This window comes from Sceloporus occidentalis, unplaced genomic scaffold (genome assembly GCF_023333645.1).
Source record: "Sceloporus occidentalis isolate IW3139 unplaced genomic scaffold, rSceOcc1.0.p SCAF_1, whole genome shotgun sequence".
In the NCBI taxonomy this organism is placed as follows: domain Eukaryota; kingdom Metazoa; phylum Chordata; class Lepidosauria; order Squamata; family Phrynosomatidae; genus Sceloporus; species Sceloporus occidentalis.
Genome location: NW_028316981.1, coordinates 227,379,737 through 227,398,607, shown reverse-complemented (window position 1 = coordinate 227,398,607; position 18,871 = coordinate 227,379,737). Strand labels below are relative to the sequence as shown.

At 38.9% G+C, this 18,871-nt stretch overlaps 1 protein-coding gene across 4 annotated transcripts in view; it reads left to right on the top strand.

Moving 5' to 3' along the window:
- Window positions 1–18,871, top strand: part of CCDC171 (coiled-coil domain containing 171) — a 199,382-nt gene continuing 180,511 nt past the window's right edge. For 3 of the 4 annotated variants that reach the window (XM_089511617.1, XM_089511597.1, XM_089511626.1), the window contains exons 1-6: window positions 1–134; window positions 1,840–2,013; window positions 5,840–5,969; window positions 7,317–7,491; window positions 11,849–12,039; window positions 14,054–14,185. In XM_089511617.1, coding sequence (XP_089367743.1) covers window positions 1,973–2,013; window positions 5,840–5,969; window positions 7,317–7,491; window positions 11,849–12,039; window positions 14,054–14,185 — 669 coding nt within the window. In that variant the 5' untranslated portion in view covers window positions 1–134; window positions 1,840–1,972. The remainder of the gene's footprint in view (window positions 135–1,839; window positions 2,014–5,839; window positions 5,970–7,316; window positions 7,492–11,848; window positions 12,040–14,053; window positions 14,186–18,871) is intronic. The other variant, XM_089511607.1, reaches the window with a different exon arrangement.

Genomic DNA, 18,871 nt, shown 5'->3' with positions numbered 1-18,871 from the left:
TTGCCTGAGCAATTTCGGGAGGCGGAGAGAGTGGCTCGCTTAGACTGTGAACCCCTGGGTCCTAGTGCCCCCTCTTTAAAACAAACTCTTGGACCCAATCTTGTTGCTGCTCCTCTTAAGCAAAGAGGAGGAAGGTAGGGATGATGATGATGATGATGATGATGGGGCAGGGATTTGCTGGAGTAATTAGGAGATTAAAGCAGGGGATTAAAGGGGGTGGGTCAGTTTGAGTGTTGGATTATGATCCTGGTATTGGGTTTCCTTGGCAAGGTTTGTTCAGAGGGGCTTTTGCCATTGCCTTCCCCTGAGGCTGAGAGAGTGTGACTTCATGCCCAAGGTCACCCATTGGGTTTCTATGGCTGAACCAGGATTTGAACCCAGGTCTCCCAGAGCCCCACATTCAAATCACAACACTTCACTGGCTTTCAGAGGGCCTTTGCATTCAGCATTTAAAAGCACTGTAGTGTCAAATGCATGCTTTCTACATAGTGCAGGGTGCATTGACATTTCTAGCTCAAAAGCTCAAAAACACTAGTATTGAAAAGAAATTATATATATATATATATATATATATATATATATAATACACTAAAACAAAACACTCATAGAAGTGTAAACTCATGCTTTAGTCATGCTCAAAATGGAGGGCATTCAATAAATAAAATGTAGGACGTTATCAAATAAAAGCTAAAAGCTCTCCCAGAAATGTAAATTCATGTCTTAAGTCATGCTCAAAGGGGAGAGCATCCAATAACAATGGAGGACATGGCCAGATAAAAGCTCAAAACACTCCCAGAAATGTAAATCCATGTTTCATAGTCATGCTCAGAATGGAGGACGTTCAAGAAGAAAATGGAGGACATGAGCACACAAAAGCTAAAAACACTCATAGAAGCTATAAACAATGGCCTGTTACAGACTGCCAAAATAAAGCTGCTTTGCGTCTCTTTGGAGGTATGCTGTTTAAATGATACATGCATCCTAAGAATCCAGAAGCTGCACCAAAGCTGCACTCCAGTGCTTAGGAATGGAGTGTGGCTTTGGCACGACCTCCAAACTCGTAGGACCCATGCATCTTTAAACAGCATACCTCCAAAGAGACCTGAAGCAGCTTTATTTTGGCAGTCTGCAACAGGCCAATGATGCATCTGACACCGCTTTCTTAAGCGCCGAATGCAAAGACCTAGCCGTGTTATTCTGAGACTTCAGGGTGCAAAGGCACCTTTCAAACCTACAAATCCCAGGATTGTATACTATGATGTGCTACAGTGCGCAAATTGTGACAGTGGGATTTTGCAGCACCTTTGAGACTGTGAGAAAGGAGCTGTAGCGTGAGGCTTCGTAGACCTGGGTCCAAAACACACTGCAGAAATAATCCAGTTTGAGACCACTTTAATGGTCCTGGCTCAATGCTAAGGGAATTCTGGGAACGGTAGTTTTGTGAGACATTTAGCCTTCTCTGTCAGAGAGAGCTGCGGTGTCATAATAAACTAGGGTTCCCAGGATTCCCTAGCACTGAGCCAGGGCAGTTAAAGTGGTCTCAAACTGGATTATTTCTGCAGTGTGTAATTTCTGGCCCTTACATTTGAATTTGGCATGTATAGGAAGGGGAAGCACAAGGAGAGTTGAAAGCTCTGCACAACGAATTGAAATTGGTATGATAGGTGCTTGCTATAGGTTTTAGTGGTTCACTGGCCAATAGGAATGGGGTTCTGTACTGTTTTAATGGTTGTTGATTCTGCCCTTTTTAATAGCTCATTATCTGTGACTAAAACTGTGTTCTCACTTCATTAAGATATGGATATATTTAAAGTGACAACTTAAATATCTGTATCGTAGGTTTTAGCACGACCTCAAGATGTGTGGGAACAACCAGTATTTGAAGCCTTCCTTTTGCTGCAAAGAATATTAATCATGAAGATTACATTCATTCTTCAGAGGATGTAGATTACAAGGCAGAAGATTAGTTGTCATGAATTCCCAGGTCAGTTATATGGCCCCAGAAATGAAAAGGTGAGTTACATTTCTTCATTAAAATAAAACCCAGTAGTGTGTGTGTGTCTATTCTGTGAATTGTCGTATTTGTTTAGTGGGATTTCAATCACTTGATATATCTTAGGAAAAAACGTATGCGTAGCTTTTGGCTTCATCCAATTGTTAGTTCCAAGAAGAGGAGACCCGCTGAATCAATTATGTTTCCTTATGTTTTGATAACCATTTAGCAAGTGAAGCTCTCATCAAACTGAGACTAGCAATTGAATTTAAGTGTTTGTCAGAATGCTCAGCTATAGGAAGAATATCTTGGCACAGTTACCCCCCAGAAGCTCTAGGGAACAATTTGGATTTTTAAAACTCAAACAATTTGGTAATTTTATTTAATTTTATTAATACTATCCAGTGACTACCTCACACTCCTTCCCCATTCACTATCATAACACTTTGTGAAGTAGATTATAAACGTCCAAATTTTACACATGATAAGGCAGAGGAGGTTGTGAGTAGTCCAAATATCTCTGCTAAAATTTCATTGAATTCCTGAATGGCACAGTTCCATTGTTTAAGAAAAATAAGCTGCTAACAAAGAGATTGTAATAAAGTGCACTGGACATAATGCTATGGCCACAAACCAACTCAAGCTTCAGCCCATTGATTTTAGAGGCCTTAATGTTGCAATCTCATGCACACTTATTTGGAAGCAAGTTCCAACAACTTCAGTGGGATTTGCTAATGATAAACATGCATAGAGTGTGTCAAGTGTGTTTAAAACAGGGGTGAGAATATTGCAGCCCTCTAGATGTTGTTGGACTGCAACTCTCTGCATTCCTTGCTGATGGCTTTGCTAGCTAGGACTTCTGGGACTTTTTAGTTCAACAGTGTTTCAAGACCCACACGATTCCCATACCAAAATTAGGGCAAAAGTTAGATTTCCTAGGGTTAAGGTTTATCAAAGACAATAGAATTTAAGTAACTGTGCATAGGACTGTAGTATTAGTATATGCTGGAATGTGGCCTTTATGAATAATTTGGTACATTGCTTTGATGTGCCTGCTCTTATCATTAAGAATTTTAATATTTTTGTTCATCTTATTTTGTTCACAACTAAGAAACTTAGGCTAATTCCATTTAGGAATCACAGGCCTGATAAAGACAGGCCAAATTAAAGCTGCTTCAAGTCACTTTGGAGGTATGCTGTTTAAATAATACATGCATCCTAAGAGTCCAGAAGCCACACCAAAGCCACGTTCCAGTCCTAAGGACTGGAGTGCGGCTTTGGTGCAGCTTCCAGACTTTTAGGACGCATGCATCATTGAAACACCATACCTCCAAAGTGACCTGAGGCAGCTTTATTTTGGCCTGTCTGTATAGGGCCAATGTATATCAATGGATTCACGCTGGTGTCGTTATACCATTTTTTTTTTCTACACTCACATATTTTCTGGCTGTCTGGTGCCATAGGTGACTGCTTAAATAGTCATCAGACCAGACCTGGCCATACCAAAAAGGAAAGATGAGGAAATCAGTACGTAGAAGTAATTGTTGACGACCTGTTCTGTCTGATCATAGAATAATATATGAAGCTGCTTTCTTGTTTAATATTAAATTAATTCTATACACACTAAAAAAATACAAACCAAATAAACAATAAAAAGGATATTCCAAGCTAAAAAAAAGCGCAATTAAAGTTTCCCATGTTTCAACATCCTCCCCATTGCTCTTTAAAAAGCTATGTACTGTAAATACTCATGTGTAAGTCTAGAAATTTTAGTAAAAATATCAATTCATAAAACCTGGGTTGACTTATCTATGAGTCAGTGTAAGTACTGTACCTTTTATCAAAAAAGGAAACATCCTCCTTCTCTGAAGGGTAAATGGTAAAGGGTGAGAGTTTAGGTCCAGAACAGACTGCAGAAATAATCCAATTTGAGACTCCTTTAACTGCTCTGGCTCAGTGCTAGGGAATCCTGGGAATTTTGTAGTTTGTTCTGGCACCAGAGCTCTCTGACAGAGAAAGTTAAATATCTCACAAAACCACAGTTCCTAGAATTCCCTAGCACTGAGCTAGGGCAGTTAAAGTGGTCTCGGACTGGATTATTTCTTCAGGGTGTTTTGGACCTTAGACCCTCCCAGGAGAACCTAAAAGAAGCACCGGTCCTCATCTACTCTCTCTGTTGTGTCACCACCTCTGGCCTGGGTGGCAAAATGGTGGTGGTGGTGGCTCTTTGATGTTTTTCCTCAAGGGAGCACTGAGAGAGAGGGTCAGTGCTTCTTTTAGGTTCTCCTGGGGTGGTCTAAGTTCTCTCCTTTCACCACTCTACTCAGAGAAGGGGATAAGAGTTAATACTATAAGAGTTGATACTGAGCTGATATAAGAGCTGATACTATAAGAGTTGATTATAAGAACTGATAAGAGTTAATCCTGTGCCCTTAATCTTGCCTTTTTGACATGTACATGTTTTTTAGCCTGTACACATCTATTTGCTTCCTCCACACATTGCACATTGCATAATTCCCTCCTCATCCATCAATTTAGGGTGAGCTCAAACTGTTATGTCTGCCAGAATTCTGTAAGTTCTTTGGCATTGTTTTCCTTTGCTTCATCCATTAGATCCTTTGTTACATTGCACTAAGTTTAACCCTTGAATTATCCAAGTCTGTAATTTTGGCCCCCAAACCTGCCCTCAATTTATAGATAAAGTCGACTAATACACAAGTATATATGGGATGTAGTTTACCAAATCTCCATAAATTTACATGAAGTTGGTTTATTAAACTAATTTGTATTGCCGTCAGCACAAAAGATAAATGGACAAAGGGTCACTGTCTGGCAGACGTTTACCATAGAATAACACTGGAGGATCTAGCAAATACCTAGAGAGAACCTATTTTTCATACGTAAGTGAAACTGCAGGTATAGGTCCTGTCTATATGGGTGTTGAATTATACAGAACAACATGTGTGCCTTCAGGTTGGCTCTGACTTATGGTTGTCCTCTTCTAGGATTTCCATGTCAAGATTTATTCGGAGGAGGTTTGCCATTGCTGACAGGGTGTGTTTTGCCAATGTCATTGACTGGGTTTTCACGACTAAGCAGGGATTTAAGCTCTGGTCTCTCAGACCCCTAGCCAATATTCAAATCATTACACTGCACTGTCTATCCACGACAAGCTCAACCTGCTGAAATTTCTTCTATGCAGTTGTTAAAGGTGTAGGATCCCTATCTGGTTTTGTACCTGGTCACCCTCCTTGCAGTGACATTTGATAAAAGCCTATCATTTAAGTGGGGTCAGTGACACAGCAAAATTCCCCCAACACTGTTGGTAGGAATGTGTGGACCTTCTGTATGGTGAAAATAGGTGACCATTTATTGCAGGGCCAGAAATTGTGGGGCTCTCCAAGGATGCTGGGACTTGCAGTGCAAAAATATCTGGAAGGCACCATAATTCCCATTCGTAACTTACTATATTTTTAACAAAAGAATCCAGCAGAGCTTCAAAAGCTTACATCATATATATTTGTGCATTTTGATTGGCCAATAAAGCTGTTTTGTGGGTGATGGATGTTATTGTACTTTACTTTACTATTATGGTTGTTATCCAATATCCTCTCACTGCATGGAATTCCCATTATCTGGAGTCTGCAGCCTAGAAGTGATATATAATCTCATCTAGTATATTATTGTGGTTGGGAATTTATACAATGGTTAACTTCTCTTTTTCATTGTAACTCAATCTTATATATTTTGACTTATTTCTGAGTAAGGATTGCTATATTAGTTGTTTGAAAAGACAAATCTCATATGATTGAAAGTGTGGTAGTTAAACGTTCTTGCATTTTGAAGCAGGCAGTCTGCAAAGACATTCCCATACAATCACAGTGAGCTGGACATGGAATCTAAAGAAGATTTGAGAAGAAAACTTCATCAAGCCAAGAAAGAGAAACTGGATATAACTGCTAAACATAATGCAGAGGTAAGTACTCTATTTGCATGCAGAACACATTTATGCACACTGCTTACCTTGTTGTGTGATTGGTACTGTCATTGTTGAACCACACTTGTGCTACCCCATGTCTACAACTGGAATTTTTTTAATAAAGGAATATAGGAACACCAAAGTATTCTTATTTTTTGTGGTTAAAGAAATAGGTATGTAAATACAGTCCTTTTATAAAATTTAATGTTATAAATTAGAATTTAATGTCCAGCTGCAGTAGGTAAGTAGTTTAGTTCTCTTTCATAGGCTTATTGCTGTCATGTGCCTTCAAGTCTTTTCTGACTTACAGCAAATCTATTACAGGGCAAAAGTTTGCCCATTCCTTCCTCTGAGGCTGAGGTATTGTGGGGGTTTGAAATCAGGCACTATACAGACTGGCACTTTGGGCTGGCATGGGGGTGGAGTTGGGGTGTAGCATCCTCATGACACATGGCCCAATTCTGCCCCCTAGGTTGCTGTCATGCCGCTCACTGCTCCACACAGCGTGTGGCATCACTGCGCTCCTCCAGCGCTGCATCCATATGACTCAGCGCCAAAGTAGTGCTGTATAGCTTCTTTGTGTGCCCTGGAAAGGCCACACTGGGGCTGCGGCATGCGGTTGCTGCAGCCTCGACCCGACTGAAGAAGGGGCGGCTGGAGACTGCCCCTTCAGGGCTGTTTGTACAGCTCCTCTGTTCTCCAGAGCTTAGTCCACCACTCAAACCACTACTGTACAGTGGCTTTCTAGGTTTGCACAGAGTGAAATCCAAGGTTATTGGCCTTAATTCAACACAATGTTGACATTTCAATACCATAATGACATAGCTTCCTTCCCCTTAAATCCCCCATGTAGGCTGCGGAGTAGGGTTTCAACCAAGGTTCCTTAGAATACTAGAGTTCCAAGATATATTGTGAAATAATAAACTTTTTTTTTTGCCCTGTACATATAATTTTTAGGACAGGAGATTATCAGTAAATTTCAGGGTGGACAGAGTTAAGGTCTTTCAGTATCTTAGAAACCAATAAAATAGAAGTAAAAATCTTGAATGTTTTATTGATTTTCATCAAACTTCACTGAACTGAGTTTCCTCATTGTTATTGACATGTCCTCTAATTCAAGTGCGATTAACTGGAGACTCTCAAGTTCTTGGACTGCAGCTCCTAGAATCCCATATTAGCATAGCCAATGGTGAGGGATGATAGAAGTTGCAGTCCAGCAACATCTGGAATGCCACAGATTCCCATTCTGTTTAAAATGGTTTTCAAATTACACACTCTCAAAAAGAGTGTTCCTTGAGTATTGACAAAGTTGTCTGTTGTTGGGTATACCAATTCCTTTTATAGCTATCAAACTATGAAAGCCAAATTGCCAAGTTACGAGCCGAAGTTGAGAAAGGGGAGGCAATTCGACAAAGCCTGGAGTATGAACTTGCTCTTGCGAGGAAGGAAGTTGGCCTTGAACGGTGTGAATCTGAAGACAAATTAGGTGAAGCAAACACACACATTGAACATCTTCAAGGTAAGATGTAAAGCTCATGCTATCAATGAAGAATGGCAAAACACAGACTTTGCAATATATGTGGACATACTGCCACAGTGCCTTTTGTTTGTCTCTCCAGTTTCTTATTTCACCATTTAAATATCCTGTATCCCGCATAAAATGACAGACACCTACAGGAGTCATGTTTTCGCTGCAAATATGGCACATATCTTTTAAAGCTGTGAGAAGGGCTACAGATGTTCTTTCCATGTTTTTTCATTAGTCTGTTTGCTCACTCTCTTTCTGTCAGGTGTGGTAGCAAAAGCAGAACACCATTTGATTTAACATCTTGTCTACAATGCATGCTTGTTTTCTAGTATATAGGTAGGGTGCTGCCCCAAGGGTGAGCCTCATTCCCAAATTGTTCTGTGTGGGTAAAAAATGTATTTTGCTCCCAAATGTTGAGTAGCATTTCCCAAGCCTCTGTATGGTTTGTGTTGGCCATTTTGCCACAGCTTCAGGTGTGTGAGCCCCTATTACCTTTTAAAGGCACTTTTTAAAAATGTTGTTATTGTGTGCCTTCAAGTCGTTTCCAACTTGTGGCAACTGTAAGGCAATCCTATCATGGGGTTTTTTGGGGCTGAGAGTGTGTGACTTGCCCAAGCATAGCCCTTTTTTTCAAAAGAGGAAGTGGCTGAACTATTTTTTTAAAGGGCTAAAAAGATATGGAGGATAGAGGAATGCCTCAAAGTGACCAGTAGCGACAGGAAAGAGTGGTTAAGTGTTGGACTACAACTTTGGAAACCAGCATTTGATTCCCAGCTTGGCGATGAAACCCACTGGGTGCCCTTGGGTGAGTTATATGCTCTCATCCTCAGGGGAAGGAAATAGTAAACCTCTGCTGAATAAATCTTGCCAAGAAAACCTTATGATAGGGTCGCCATAAGTCAGAATGAAATGACTTGAAGGAACACAGCATCAACAACAACAATCCTCACTTCAGCTTGGTATGACACTATTGGCCATTTTAAGGAAATATTTTAGTCCTCCAGAATTTAGGTTTATGTGCTGAGAGGTGACACTAGAACTGTCATCCCCACTGTATTCGGCTTTTCAGTGTCCCATGGGGAACAATGTGGTGCTCAGTCTCTTCCGGTTGGCCACACCAGCCCTAGAATCTTTGGTGCACTACTTGTCTTTTCTTTCTTTATGTTTCTTCCCTCTTTTTTTTATATCCTTTGCAACATAAAGGTGCGTAAGTATTGGTAAGACTCACATGGGCTTAATGTTATGCTCATGTTTATATTCCTGAAGGCATTTAAAGACCTTTTATGAACTCTTTAGAATCTTATTTAAGATTCTTTTTGTTTTTGTCTGTCTGTGACTCTTATACACAGCCATCACAGCATCCTAAAAATGTAAGGCAAAATCTAAGACATCATTCTTCAACCACCTTGTAATATTGCATAAAAAGGCTTTGTATATATGGAAATACTTAAATTACAATACTCTATTAGCTGTTCTTAGGATAAATCTCAAACATATTTTAGTTTCTAATTTGGAAACAGCACCCAGCACTGAATCTTTAATACTTTGCTGCTCTGATTTCTTCCAGTGTTTAATGCCTTTTTTCTTGAGTTGCTTTAAGAGTTCTCCTTTTCTCACTTATAGATTGCTTGGGGTGGGTGTTTTAATGCCTGCTTTGTGGAGATGTTAAGATCTGATGACTGGAAAATTCCCCTGCGGTCTTGGGGCCTTGTTTTCGCTTTATTTTCAGGAAGGCATTTGGATGGTGACACTTGATTTATAATTTCCCCTCTGGATGTATGTGTTCTTTCTTTCATTTTTTAAAAAAACCCTTTATGTATTACATATGCTTTAAATGACTGGAAATGCAATGCAAGTCCTTGCATCTCAAGCTCTGTTTGTCTAGCATTTGTGAATTGAAGTCTTGAGTACTTCCTGTAATTTCACAGTGGAGCAAAGTACATAGAAGTAATTATAATTGGAGGTTTCAACCCAACACAGTTGCTGAATGCCTGGCTCCAGGCAAGAATGTGAAAAATATTGCTTCCCCATCTCTCTCCTTCTGTTACTTTCCCCACTGTCACATTCAGACTGAAAATCCTTTGGGGCAAGGCCAAAGTTTCTTTGCTTGTCAAAACTGTTTAAAGACCTGTGTATGTTTGTAGTGCTGGCATTATACATAATAATGATCTTACTCTGAAAACTCCTACTTTGGATAAAATGTCACTATTTTAGGACAGTTCTTGCTTGTTTTTAAATTATAGGCTTTATTTTTCCCCATCAGATAAACTTCAAAGTGTAAGACAATGAGAAACAGCCTATGAATCACCCAACTGAGGCCTCAGCACCCTCCAGATATATTGAACTGCAGCTCTTATCATCTCCAGCTAATATGGCTTAGCTGTGCTGGCTGGAAGGATGAGAGTTGTAATTCAGCACATCTGAAGGTTGGCAAGTTTGGACAGGTTAAAATAGATTATTCCTCCCTACTTCATAGAGAAATAAAGGAATCCATGTAGAAGGAGTACCTAACATCATTTCCTGTCCATTTTTACCATTTGGATAAGGACTTGCCACTCAGAGACTTTCAGTACAGCATTTAGAGGGTGTAGATTTTTAATGATTTTGTGAGATGAGCAGGGTTTAAGGGGGACATTTTAGAAGATCACTTAGGGCAATAGTACAAATCTGGGCTTTTTTCCTTTTTGGCCATGTTTCATGAGTGATCTAAAATCTACTGGTTGTTGTGACGGCCTGCTCTCTTAGAGCTCTCACACTAGATCTTCCAGATCCCCTCATACTGGGTCTCTCAGATCCCACCACACTGGGACCAACATACGTGATGACCACCAGCTTCCACAGGATTCTTCTCCTGTCTTGACCTCAGAACTAATTCTCTAACCCATGGTCCTCCCACTGACGTAAGGCTATTTATTATTAAGTGTTTTTACTATCCTTAGTAGTGTGTTTTGATGTTAATCAGAAATCACTTCAGGCCACTCCTTTGTGAACAAAAAGAAAATACAGCGGGTCCTTGGTATCTGCTGGGGTTTTGTTCCAGGTCCCCTTGTGGATAACAAAATCCATGGATGCTCAAGTCCCATTAAATACAGTAGCATAGCAAAATGGTGTCGATTACATAAAATGGAAAATCAAAGTTTCCTTTCTGTAATTTAAACTTTTAAAAAATACTTTCAAACCATGGATGCTTGAATCCATGGATAAAAAAAATCTGTGGATAAGGAGGGCCGACTGTAACCTTTATTTACAGAAAGAACTAATGATGATATATGTTCTGGCTACTTGTTCTCAAAGCTTATGGTTACAAAGTGTATAATACTTCACTGGTTACAAACTGACTTTGTTTCAGTTCACTCAGAGTTTGCTGAAATACTTCAGTTACACTTCCACTGTATTCCAATTCTTTACATACACACTAAGGCTTATTTAGCAGGAGTATAAACCCTATGAAACTCTAGCTTTATTCATAAATTACAAATCTACAGAATAGGGTGGATCTGAGCCTTCCCTTTACTGGCTCTCTACTGTTCAAAGAACATGACTCTTTAAAATCCTTTCTCCTGATATGGGAGTATGAATCCCATTCAGGCTGAACCTGTATCCTTAACTGCACTCCTGGCAGTTCTAAGACATACTCATCACTTCTTAATGGCTCCTCCACCTTTTTATAGCCGCTCATCAGATAGGCCCTTACCTTTTTGCTACCCTGGCTCTGATTGGCTGCTCTGAACACCCAAATCTGCCAGTGTCTTTTCTTTCCACTGCTATGTTATAGGGTAGCAATTTTAATGGATAATTTACAAGTCTAAACTATTGATTCCTGGTCAGTGACACCTCTGCATGCACATATTTTTGCCTCTCTACCCTATTACAGCATAACAAGTCATACCTAACTTTGATTTTTTTCATAAATCTCTTCATTGCTAATGAACAACTATAGACCTAGAATATTGCTATTCCTTTTCTGATTTTTAGCATGGTTCAGGTCATAGAAAGAGATGAACTTAGGGGCAAAATAGACAGGCAGAAAAAGTTGGATTCCAGGTTTCTTGGGGGTGTGGCATACAGTTGGCTTCCCGCTACAGGGATGGGTGAGTGGGCATGTGGGCGAAAAAGCTGGCTTTTTGCCAGTGCAAAAAGGAGTGGCTATTTGCCACTCCTTTTTCCACCAACAAAAAAGCAGATTGGGGGTGCAGCATGCAGTTTTCCACAGCTCCAACCTGGCTTTGTCAGGGGCAATTTGAAGCCACCCCTTCAGGGTGATCTGTTTCTCCCCTTAGACTGCTTTTAATATTTTAACAGTACCTTCTTTTCAGTTACTACTTTGTCCTGTATCTTTCTTCAACAGCAACGGTGAGAGCTTACCAGCAGAAGCTGAATGAGACAGAGAGAAGCTATCACCTTGCTAAGCAGCACTGGGATGAAAAACAGCAGAGACTCATGAGTGACTTATCAGAAAAGGACCTCATCATCAGTACCTGTAATAATGAATATGAGACACTTTTGAAGGAGAGGACTAAACTGGACAACATCTTGAAGGTGTGCCTTTATTTGAGGGAAATATAAAATCAAATCCTTCTCTACCTGTTCCCTTCTCCTTTTTCTTCTCCATAGTGTTATTACTACTTGTATTATTAATCGGTTGTTCAGCTGAAAAAGGCATTGAGAGAGGTTTAAGAAATATCAGTAACAAAACTTTTCTTTCCCTTTAAGCTTATGGCCTGAAATACATAATACAAAAGGAAAAGAATCGAGAGAGTGAAGGGGAGAAAAGGACTTTTCAAAAATAGTTTAAACATTTTCCTTCCCCTGACAGGGAGAATGAAAGCAAACTCCTTGCAACTTCTCTTTCTTTATCCACCATATAGGACCATACTAATCTTTCCTTTGTGTGATGTTCATCCTCTAAAGAATGAGTGGCCTTGATTCTCTAAGTAATGGGTGAGGCCATAGAGTGCTACCTGCCAACTCCTAGTAACATACCACACCTTTGCCAGGGTCTCATGCTGTAGTACCTGGTCTCCCAAACAAATCCCCCTTTCATCTTCACAGTTCATGGAGGAGAGGTAAGCTGAGAGATGGTGTATCCTATACTATACAGTTACAGTAGGTGGATGCCACCTTGATTGCCATGACTCCATCCCACAGAATACTGGGATTTGTATTCTGGTGGAGAATTCTCTGGTGGAGCTGTAGTCCACTCCCCAGAGCTCTCAGCATCAGCGCTCTCTATCAGTGCATTCTGAGTACTCCATCAGACTAGTACAAATCCAAAGATTCCGTAGAATACAGCCATTAATGTTAAAGTAGTATTAATGTGCTATAACTGTGTAGTCTAGATACTGTCCTGTTAGGGCCATTTTTCCCCTTGCCAAAAATAAATAAATAAACAAATAAATAAATAGGGACAGGTATCCTGACAGTTTAAATAGAAGACAATGCAGAATAAATGCAACTAGTCTTGGGAGTATTCTTTTCTTAATTACTAGTGTTCTTTGTTCCTTTCTGCAAATCTATAATATTTCCTCTGTATAGCATGTAACAAAAACTGATTGTTAAAATAGTAGATAACTGGTCTAAGGACTGATTCCATAGTTGAAGGATGTTCAGGGAACATTCTATAAGCTGTTGAAGAAACTATCAGTTTGGTAAGCCAAAGCCTTTGGAAAAGTTACATAGCTATTAGGAAGACAAAACAATTGTTCTCTCTGCATCTGAGTGAAGTCATGGGTATTGGGATCCAGCTTCCGTTTTGCCCCATACAGCCCCCAAAGGAGATGGATGGAAGCAAGGCCTGCTTTATAACTCTGTCTCATGCACTTCAGTTTCAAACTACTGACAGCAAAACTGTGCACTGGTTAGGGGTGTGTGCCATCTTGTGAATGGAAATGGTTTTGCAGGCTTCAAATACACAATTACTTTTAAATCAATCAAAACCAATGAAAACATTTTAAAAGTCAAATAACCAAAGGGATATAAATTTAAGGTCTGTTTTGTAGACATGTCAAGGTTCACGTGTCCAGATTTCCTGGTCTTGTTGCTATGGTTCTGAGACACTAATTTGCTATTATTATTATTACTGTTATTACAAGTATTGATAATTGTATTAATAATTGTAATAACAGTAATAATAATAATAGCAATATTTTATAACTCATTTTGGTCAGAACATTAACATTCTGGTTCTTCCTGTTCTGCTCTTGTTCCTGCTTTTGCAGAGTTGCAGAGAGGGGACAGATAACATTGAACTATAGTACTGTATGGTGCCTTTGTGTGCACGGTCTTTGGAAAATGTTGACTATAGGGTAAGGCATCCCTATGGATTATGCTCCATAGAAGCAAACCAGCTACATTTGTCTCACATGTTATTGAGCATTCATTGGGTATTGGAACTCTCTCCATATACAGCTGAATACACAGGCAAAGAAAGCAGCAAGGGCAGAATCAAATGTTTATGAGACACAATTTCTGACTGGCATTTTCAGTTTCAAGAGTTTATTATGCAGCAGCCATAATTTTTATTAAATTGAAGTTCAACTGTATCCATATCAAGGAGACCCTGGACCGTCAGAAGGAGGAGAAGTGCATGATAGAATCAGAGATCAGGGAGGTGACAGCAGAGGAGTTTAGATGTCAGGCAGAGCTGTGGAAAGGTGAAAGAAATGAACTCCAGTTTCTGTTGCAGGTATTTTTGTCATGTTAAATGATGGTCCTGTTAATGCAAATTAACTGTATCTGTATTATAAGCAAAACATAGTATTTGTTTAATTTTTAAAATAAAGATAATAGCTCAGGGGTGGGAACCTTCCAGGGGTCTCTTTTGCTCCATGGACCTCTGCACCCCCTCTTCGGGCGTCCTTATACTCCAGGACCCACCCAATAACAAACATGTTTTCTAGGGAGCATGAGTGGCCATATTACTCAATTCCCCAACCCCTGACCTGTTTAAATGGTCCGTACGGGGCCTCCCCCCCCCCCCAAACTGGTCACTTCTTGTTTTGAAAAACAAAACAAAAAAGTTCCTCACAGGCCTAAGACAGGAACTGGGAAAGAATGCCCAACTAGGCATTCCACATGGCCTGATTGGTCATGGAGGGGGCTTTTTGCAGGGTCTCCAAATGTCAGGAGGGGGCCTGGGACTTCTGCGTGGACTTGGCTGATGGGTGCATGTGGCCACATTTTGCCCATGCCTGCATTAATTATTATAGTCTTAATGTGTGACTTAGCTTTTGTGGCACTATTAAAAGAACTTAATTGGAAATTGAAACTGAAAGCTGATGTTTTCTTAGTTTTAGAATCGGATAGTCCATAATGACTGCTGTTACTCTCGTTCACTCTGTTTTGAAGTACCAGCCATGTTTTTCTACAGCCATACATCTCCATATATGGTGCAAAGATTTTTTTTAACCTCCAATGGTTTTGAATTGTAACTTCCATAATCTTTGACTTTTGGCCATGTTGACAAGGGTTGCTGCAAATTCTGGTCCCAAAACATTTTAGGTCCTTAGTTTTTTGTGGGTTTTTTGGGCCACGTGGCTCTGTTCTGGAAGAATTTATTCTTGATGTTTCACCCGCATCTGTGACTGGCTTCTTTCTCTGAAGGCTGTGAAAGCCTTTGACGTCACATTTTAGGTCCACATTGCCTAGCTGCCTTGTTCTATATATTTTTATTGGGATGCTCTTTTAACCTAGGTGCCAATATGGCTTAAAACTGTATTAAACAAGCATGGTTTTCTTCAGTTTTTTATCTTGACGACGTCCTGTTATACAAGTATGAATGCTGAATTCTTTAGTAGTGAGATTTAGCTACACTCGTATTTAAAATATAACAGATGTAGATTGTTATGTTTAGAAATGTGAAACATCTCTAGTGACATTTCAGACGTTTTGTTTATTCAAAAATATTGACTTCTGTTACATGTGAATAATCAAGTCACAAGCTTCAAATGAAAGATCTTATCTATGCCATTTAAGAACAGATGACAGGCATGTCATTCCAATGTTAGCCAGAAAATCTTTGGAGATTAGACCCGGAATTGTCTGTGAAAGACAGGAATGCATCCTTGGACCATTTGGAGAATATTGCCATAAATCAGTGCTGACTTGCTAGCACATGATAACACTAGGTAGTAATCTGGCATTTTTTAAAAACAAATGCCACAGTATGAGTCTTTCTCTGAAATGCATTTCTCTGCCTAGCTTTTTTTGATAAAGGAAAAGTGGAAATTCTATAGCAAATGCAACAGCATCATCTTGTGGCCAACAGCAGAGCGTTGCATGTTAGATTTTAAAGTTTGTTTGTAACAGCTGGGTTTGGAATTCAGTTATGCAGGAATCCCAGAACCATTTTTAAGTTTGGTGGACTTAGCATTGGCAGGCAAGTCATTATTAATTTTACCTACTCACCTATCCCCTTTTACACAACATTGAAAACACAAAATACATTGCATTAAAATAACACCCACCAGCAGCTGAAGCAGGTAACAGACTATGATGAAAGCAGTGGCAAAATAATGAATAAAATAGACATAGATAAATATAATATGCCATGTAAAGGTAAAAATAGGTTACAAGACCCTATTAAGGGAAAGCAAAGTGTCTTAAACATCTTCTAACCTAATCTGTGTGTGCTGCGTGCCTTCAAGTTTCTTCAGAGGGGGGTTGTCTTTGCCATTCTCTCAGGCTGAGAGAGTGTGACTTGCCCAAGGCCACCCAGTGGGTTTTCAAGAGCTTCACTTTATGTAAAACAATTTGCTGCATATAGGGACATAAGGATTTCCTTTATATTATATCAGACCTTTGGCCCTGTACTCTTAAACTCTGACTGGCAATGATTCTCCATAATTTCACACAGGAGTTTGGTTTTTTTTTTAAAGTTCTTATGCTCTACTACTGAACATATGCTCTACAAAACTTATGCTCTACTACTGTGCTAGAGCATAACACTTTCAGGGATTTGTTTACTAAGGGAAAATGTGATTTCAGTTATGTCCAACTTTTAGGATCAAATTTTTGATGGCCTAATACTCTGGTGGGTTTTGTGTGTGTGTGTGTGTGTCTGTGTGTGAAGGAGTGTGCTGTTAGAAAATTTACTGTAATATTGCTATGTTAGTGAACAGAAAATGCTTTTAGCAAACTGAATCTCCAGTGAATCTTTTTCTAAATCACTGGGTTCAGGTCCTGTTACTTGTGTTAGTTGGACAAATGTTGCTGGTAAAGCTCTTGCTAAATGTGATGTTTAATTCACATAACTGTACTTTCACCTTTTTCATGATGACATCCTTGTGGATTTTGAGTCCCAACAGGAAAGATCCAACAGGTTTGGCTCTTCTGAAAACTAAGCTTTGCCAAACCTGTTTTTTCTTCACTCCATCATATTTGGGGAGTTGCATCCCATGGTTTCACATGGATCTTGCATTGTGGTTATTGAAACAGAATTGTTTCATATGAGAGAGAAAGAGACAGAGAGAATTGGTCAGTGGTTTCTTTGTTAATTTTTGTAGCCTAATACTCTTGATTCTATCACATCTTTATGCATCTTTAGAATTAGCTAAGACACCTCTAAGCTCTGATGGCTATCACTCAGGAGGAGGAATGGGTGACATTGAGCCTATGGGGAACATGCTGTTGCCATCCTTTTTTCTCTCCTCAAATTTACTTAAAACCATACTTACTCTTCTGGAAGCATGATTTATCTTAAAACTGCATTGCATATCCCCCATCTCTTTTTAAAAGAAAGGAGGGGGTTTGAAAATGGAAGTTGACTGCCAGTTTCATCTGTGACTCATTGTGGGTATTGGAGGGGGGGGCGCAAACTTTGCTGGGGGGAAATTCTCCCTGGACTTTCTGCAATTCCCAACTGCTGCTTTTTGGGTGGGAGGTTGACATGAGAGATGAGATGAAAGAGATGAATCAAAGGAGAGGTGAGATGAGCCAGATAAATACTGATTTGAAAAAAAGAATTTAAGAAAGACCTGAAAGATGAATAAAAGAATGTCTGAAACTAGAACTGAAGGATATAAAAAATGTTAACTCAAATTTTAATGGATATGCAGCAGATGAACGAAAAGTTGACTTCTTTGGAATGCAGGACAATTAAATTAGAAGAATTTACTAAAACAAGGATTGCAAGAATAGAACAGGATTTGGATGCAATGATCCTTCTCAAATTAAGAGGGAGAGAAAGGGCTATAACATTTAGAGGTACAGTAGAAGAGCAGAATGAAAATATCCATGGAAGGATAGTGGAAACTTGTGAGATTAACTGGGAAGAGAATATATATATATTTAAAGTGCATAAAGTCTTCAGATTGGATTCTTGGGTTAAAAGAAAGAGGGAATTGCCAAAGATGTGATATTCCATTTTGTGAGAAGACAAGTAAGAATTGATGTTCTGCAATTTTATTAGAGGAATAGATTGATTTTGGATGGGAAAGTTATCCAGATTTTTATAAATATACCTACAGGAATTTTAAAAAGAAGAAAGGGTAGTAACTGCATTACAGACAAATTGAAGTGTTCATGGTATTCAGTTCAGATGAGAAAATTTGGAAGGAGTGGCTTTTTGATTCAAACAAAATAAAATTGTTTTAAGTGCCTACTTGAAGGCTAAAATATTTAATGGAAAATGTGGGAAAGACCTAGAGCCCTATCAGAATGGAAATGGAAAATAATTCTCAACATAGTTTAGGAGAGGAAAGCAATGGCAAAGAGAGATGAAGAGCATCACAATCAAAGACAGATGATATGGAAAAGGACTCAAACAATTCTGATGCCTCATGGTTGAGTTTAAATTGTGTCTCATGGAACATTCATGGAATGAATTCCACTCAGAAAACAAAGCAGATATTTAATCATTTAAGAAAAATTAATTTTATTTACCTTCAGCAAAGATGAGAAATATTTGGCAAATTTAAAATTTCATCAAAATCCTTCTACATTATGAATAATAAGTAGAGAGGAATAGTGATTTATGTTAAACAAAATTTTCCTGATTAAAAAAAATTGCAGATGAAAATGGAAGATTTGTAGAAACAGAAGTGTTACTTCAAGGATTGAAAACATTAACAATTTCAGTATATGCATCATCTGGCAAAATCATCTTTTTATGATCAATTGACTGAAAAAATGCTAGACATTTCTTATGAAAACTGGATTTTTTGTGAAGATTTGGAATAATCTAGCCCAAGATTGATAGAACTTTGAAAGAAAAAAGGAGAGAATCAAGGGAAGTTACCAATATCTTTTATTTTATTTTATGTATAATTTGGTTGTACAATGTGCTTGGAAATTTAAATAGGAAGGTGCTTGCGATTATACTTTTTATTGTGAAAGACAAATGTTTTTCAAGAACTGATATGTTTTTGATTTC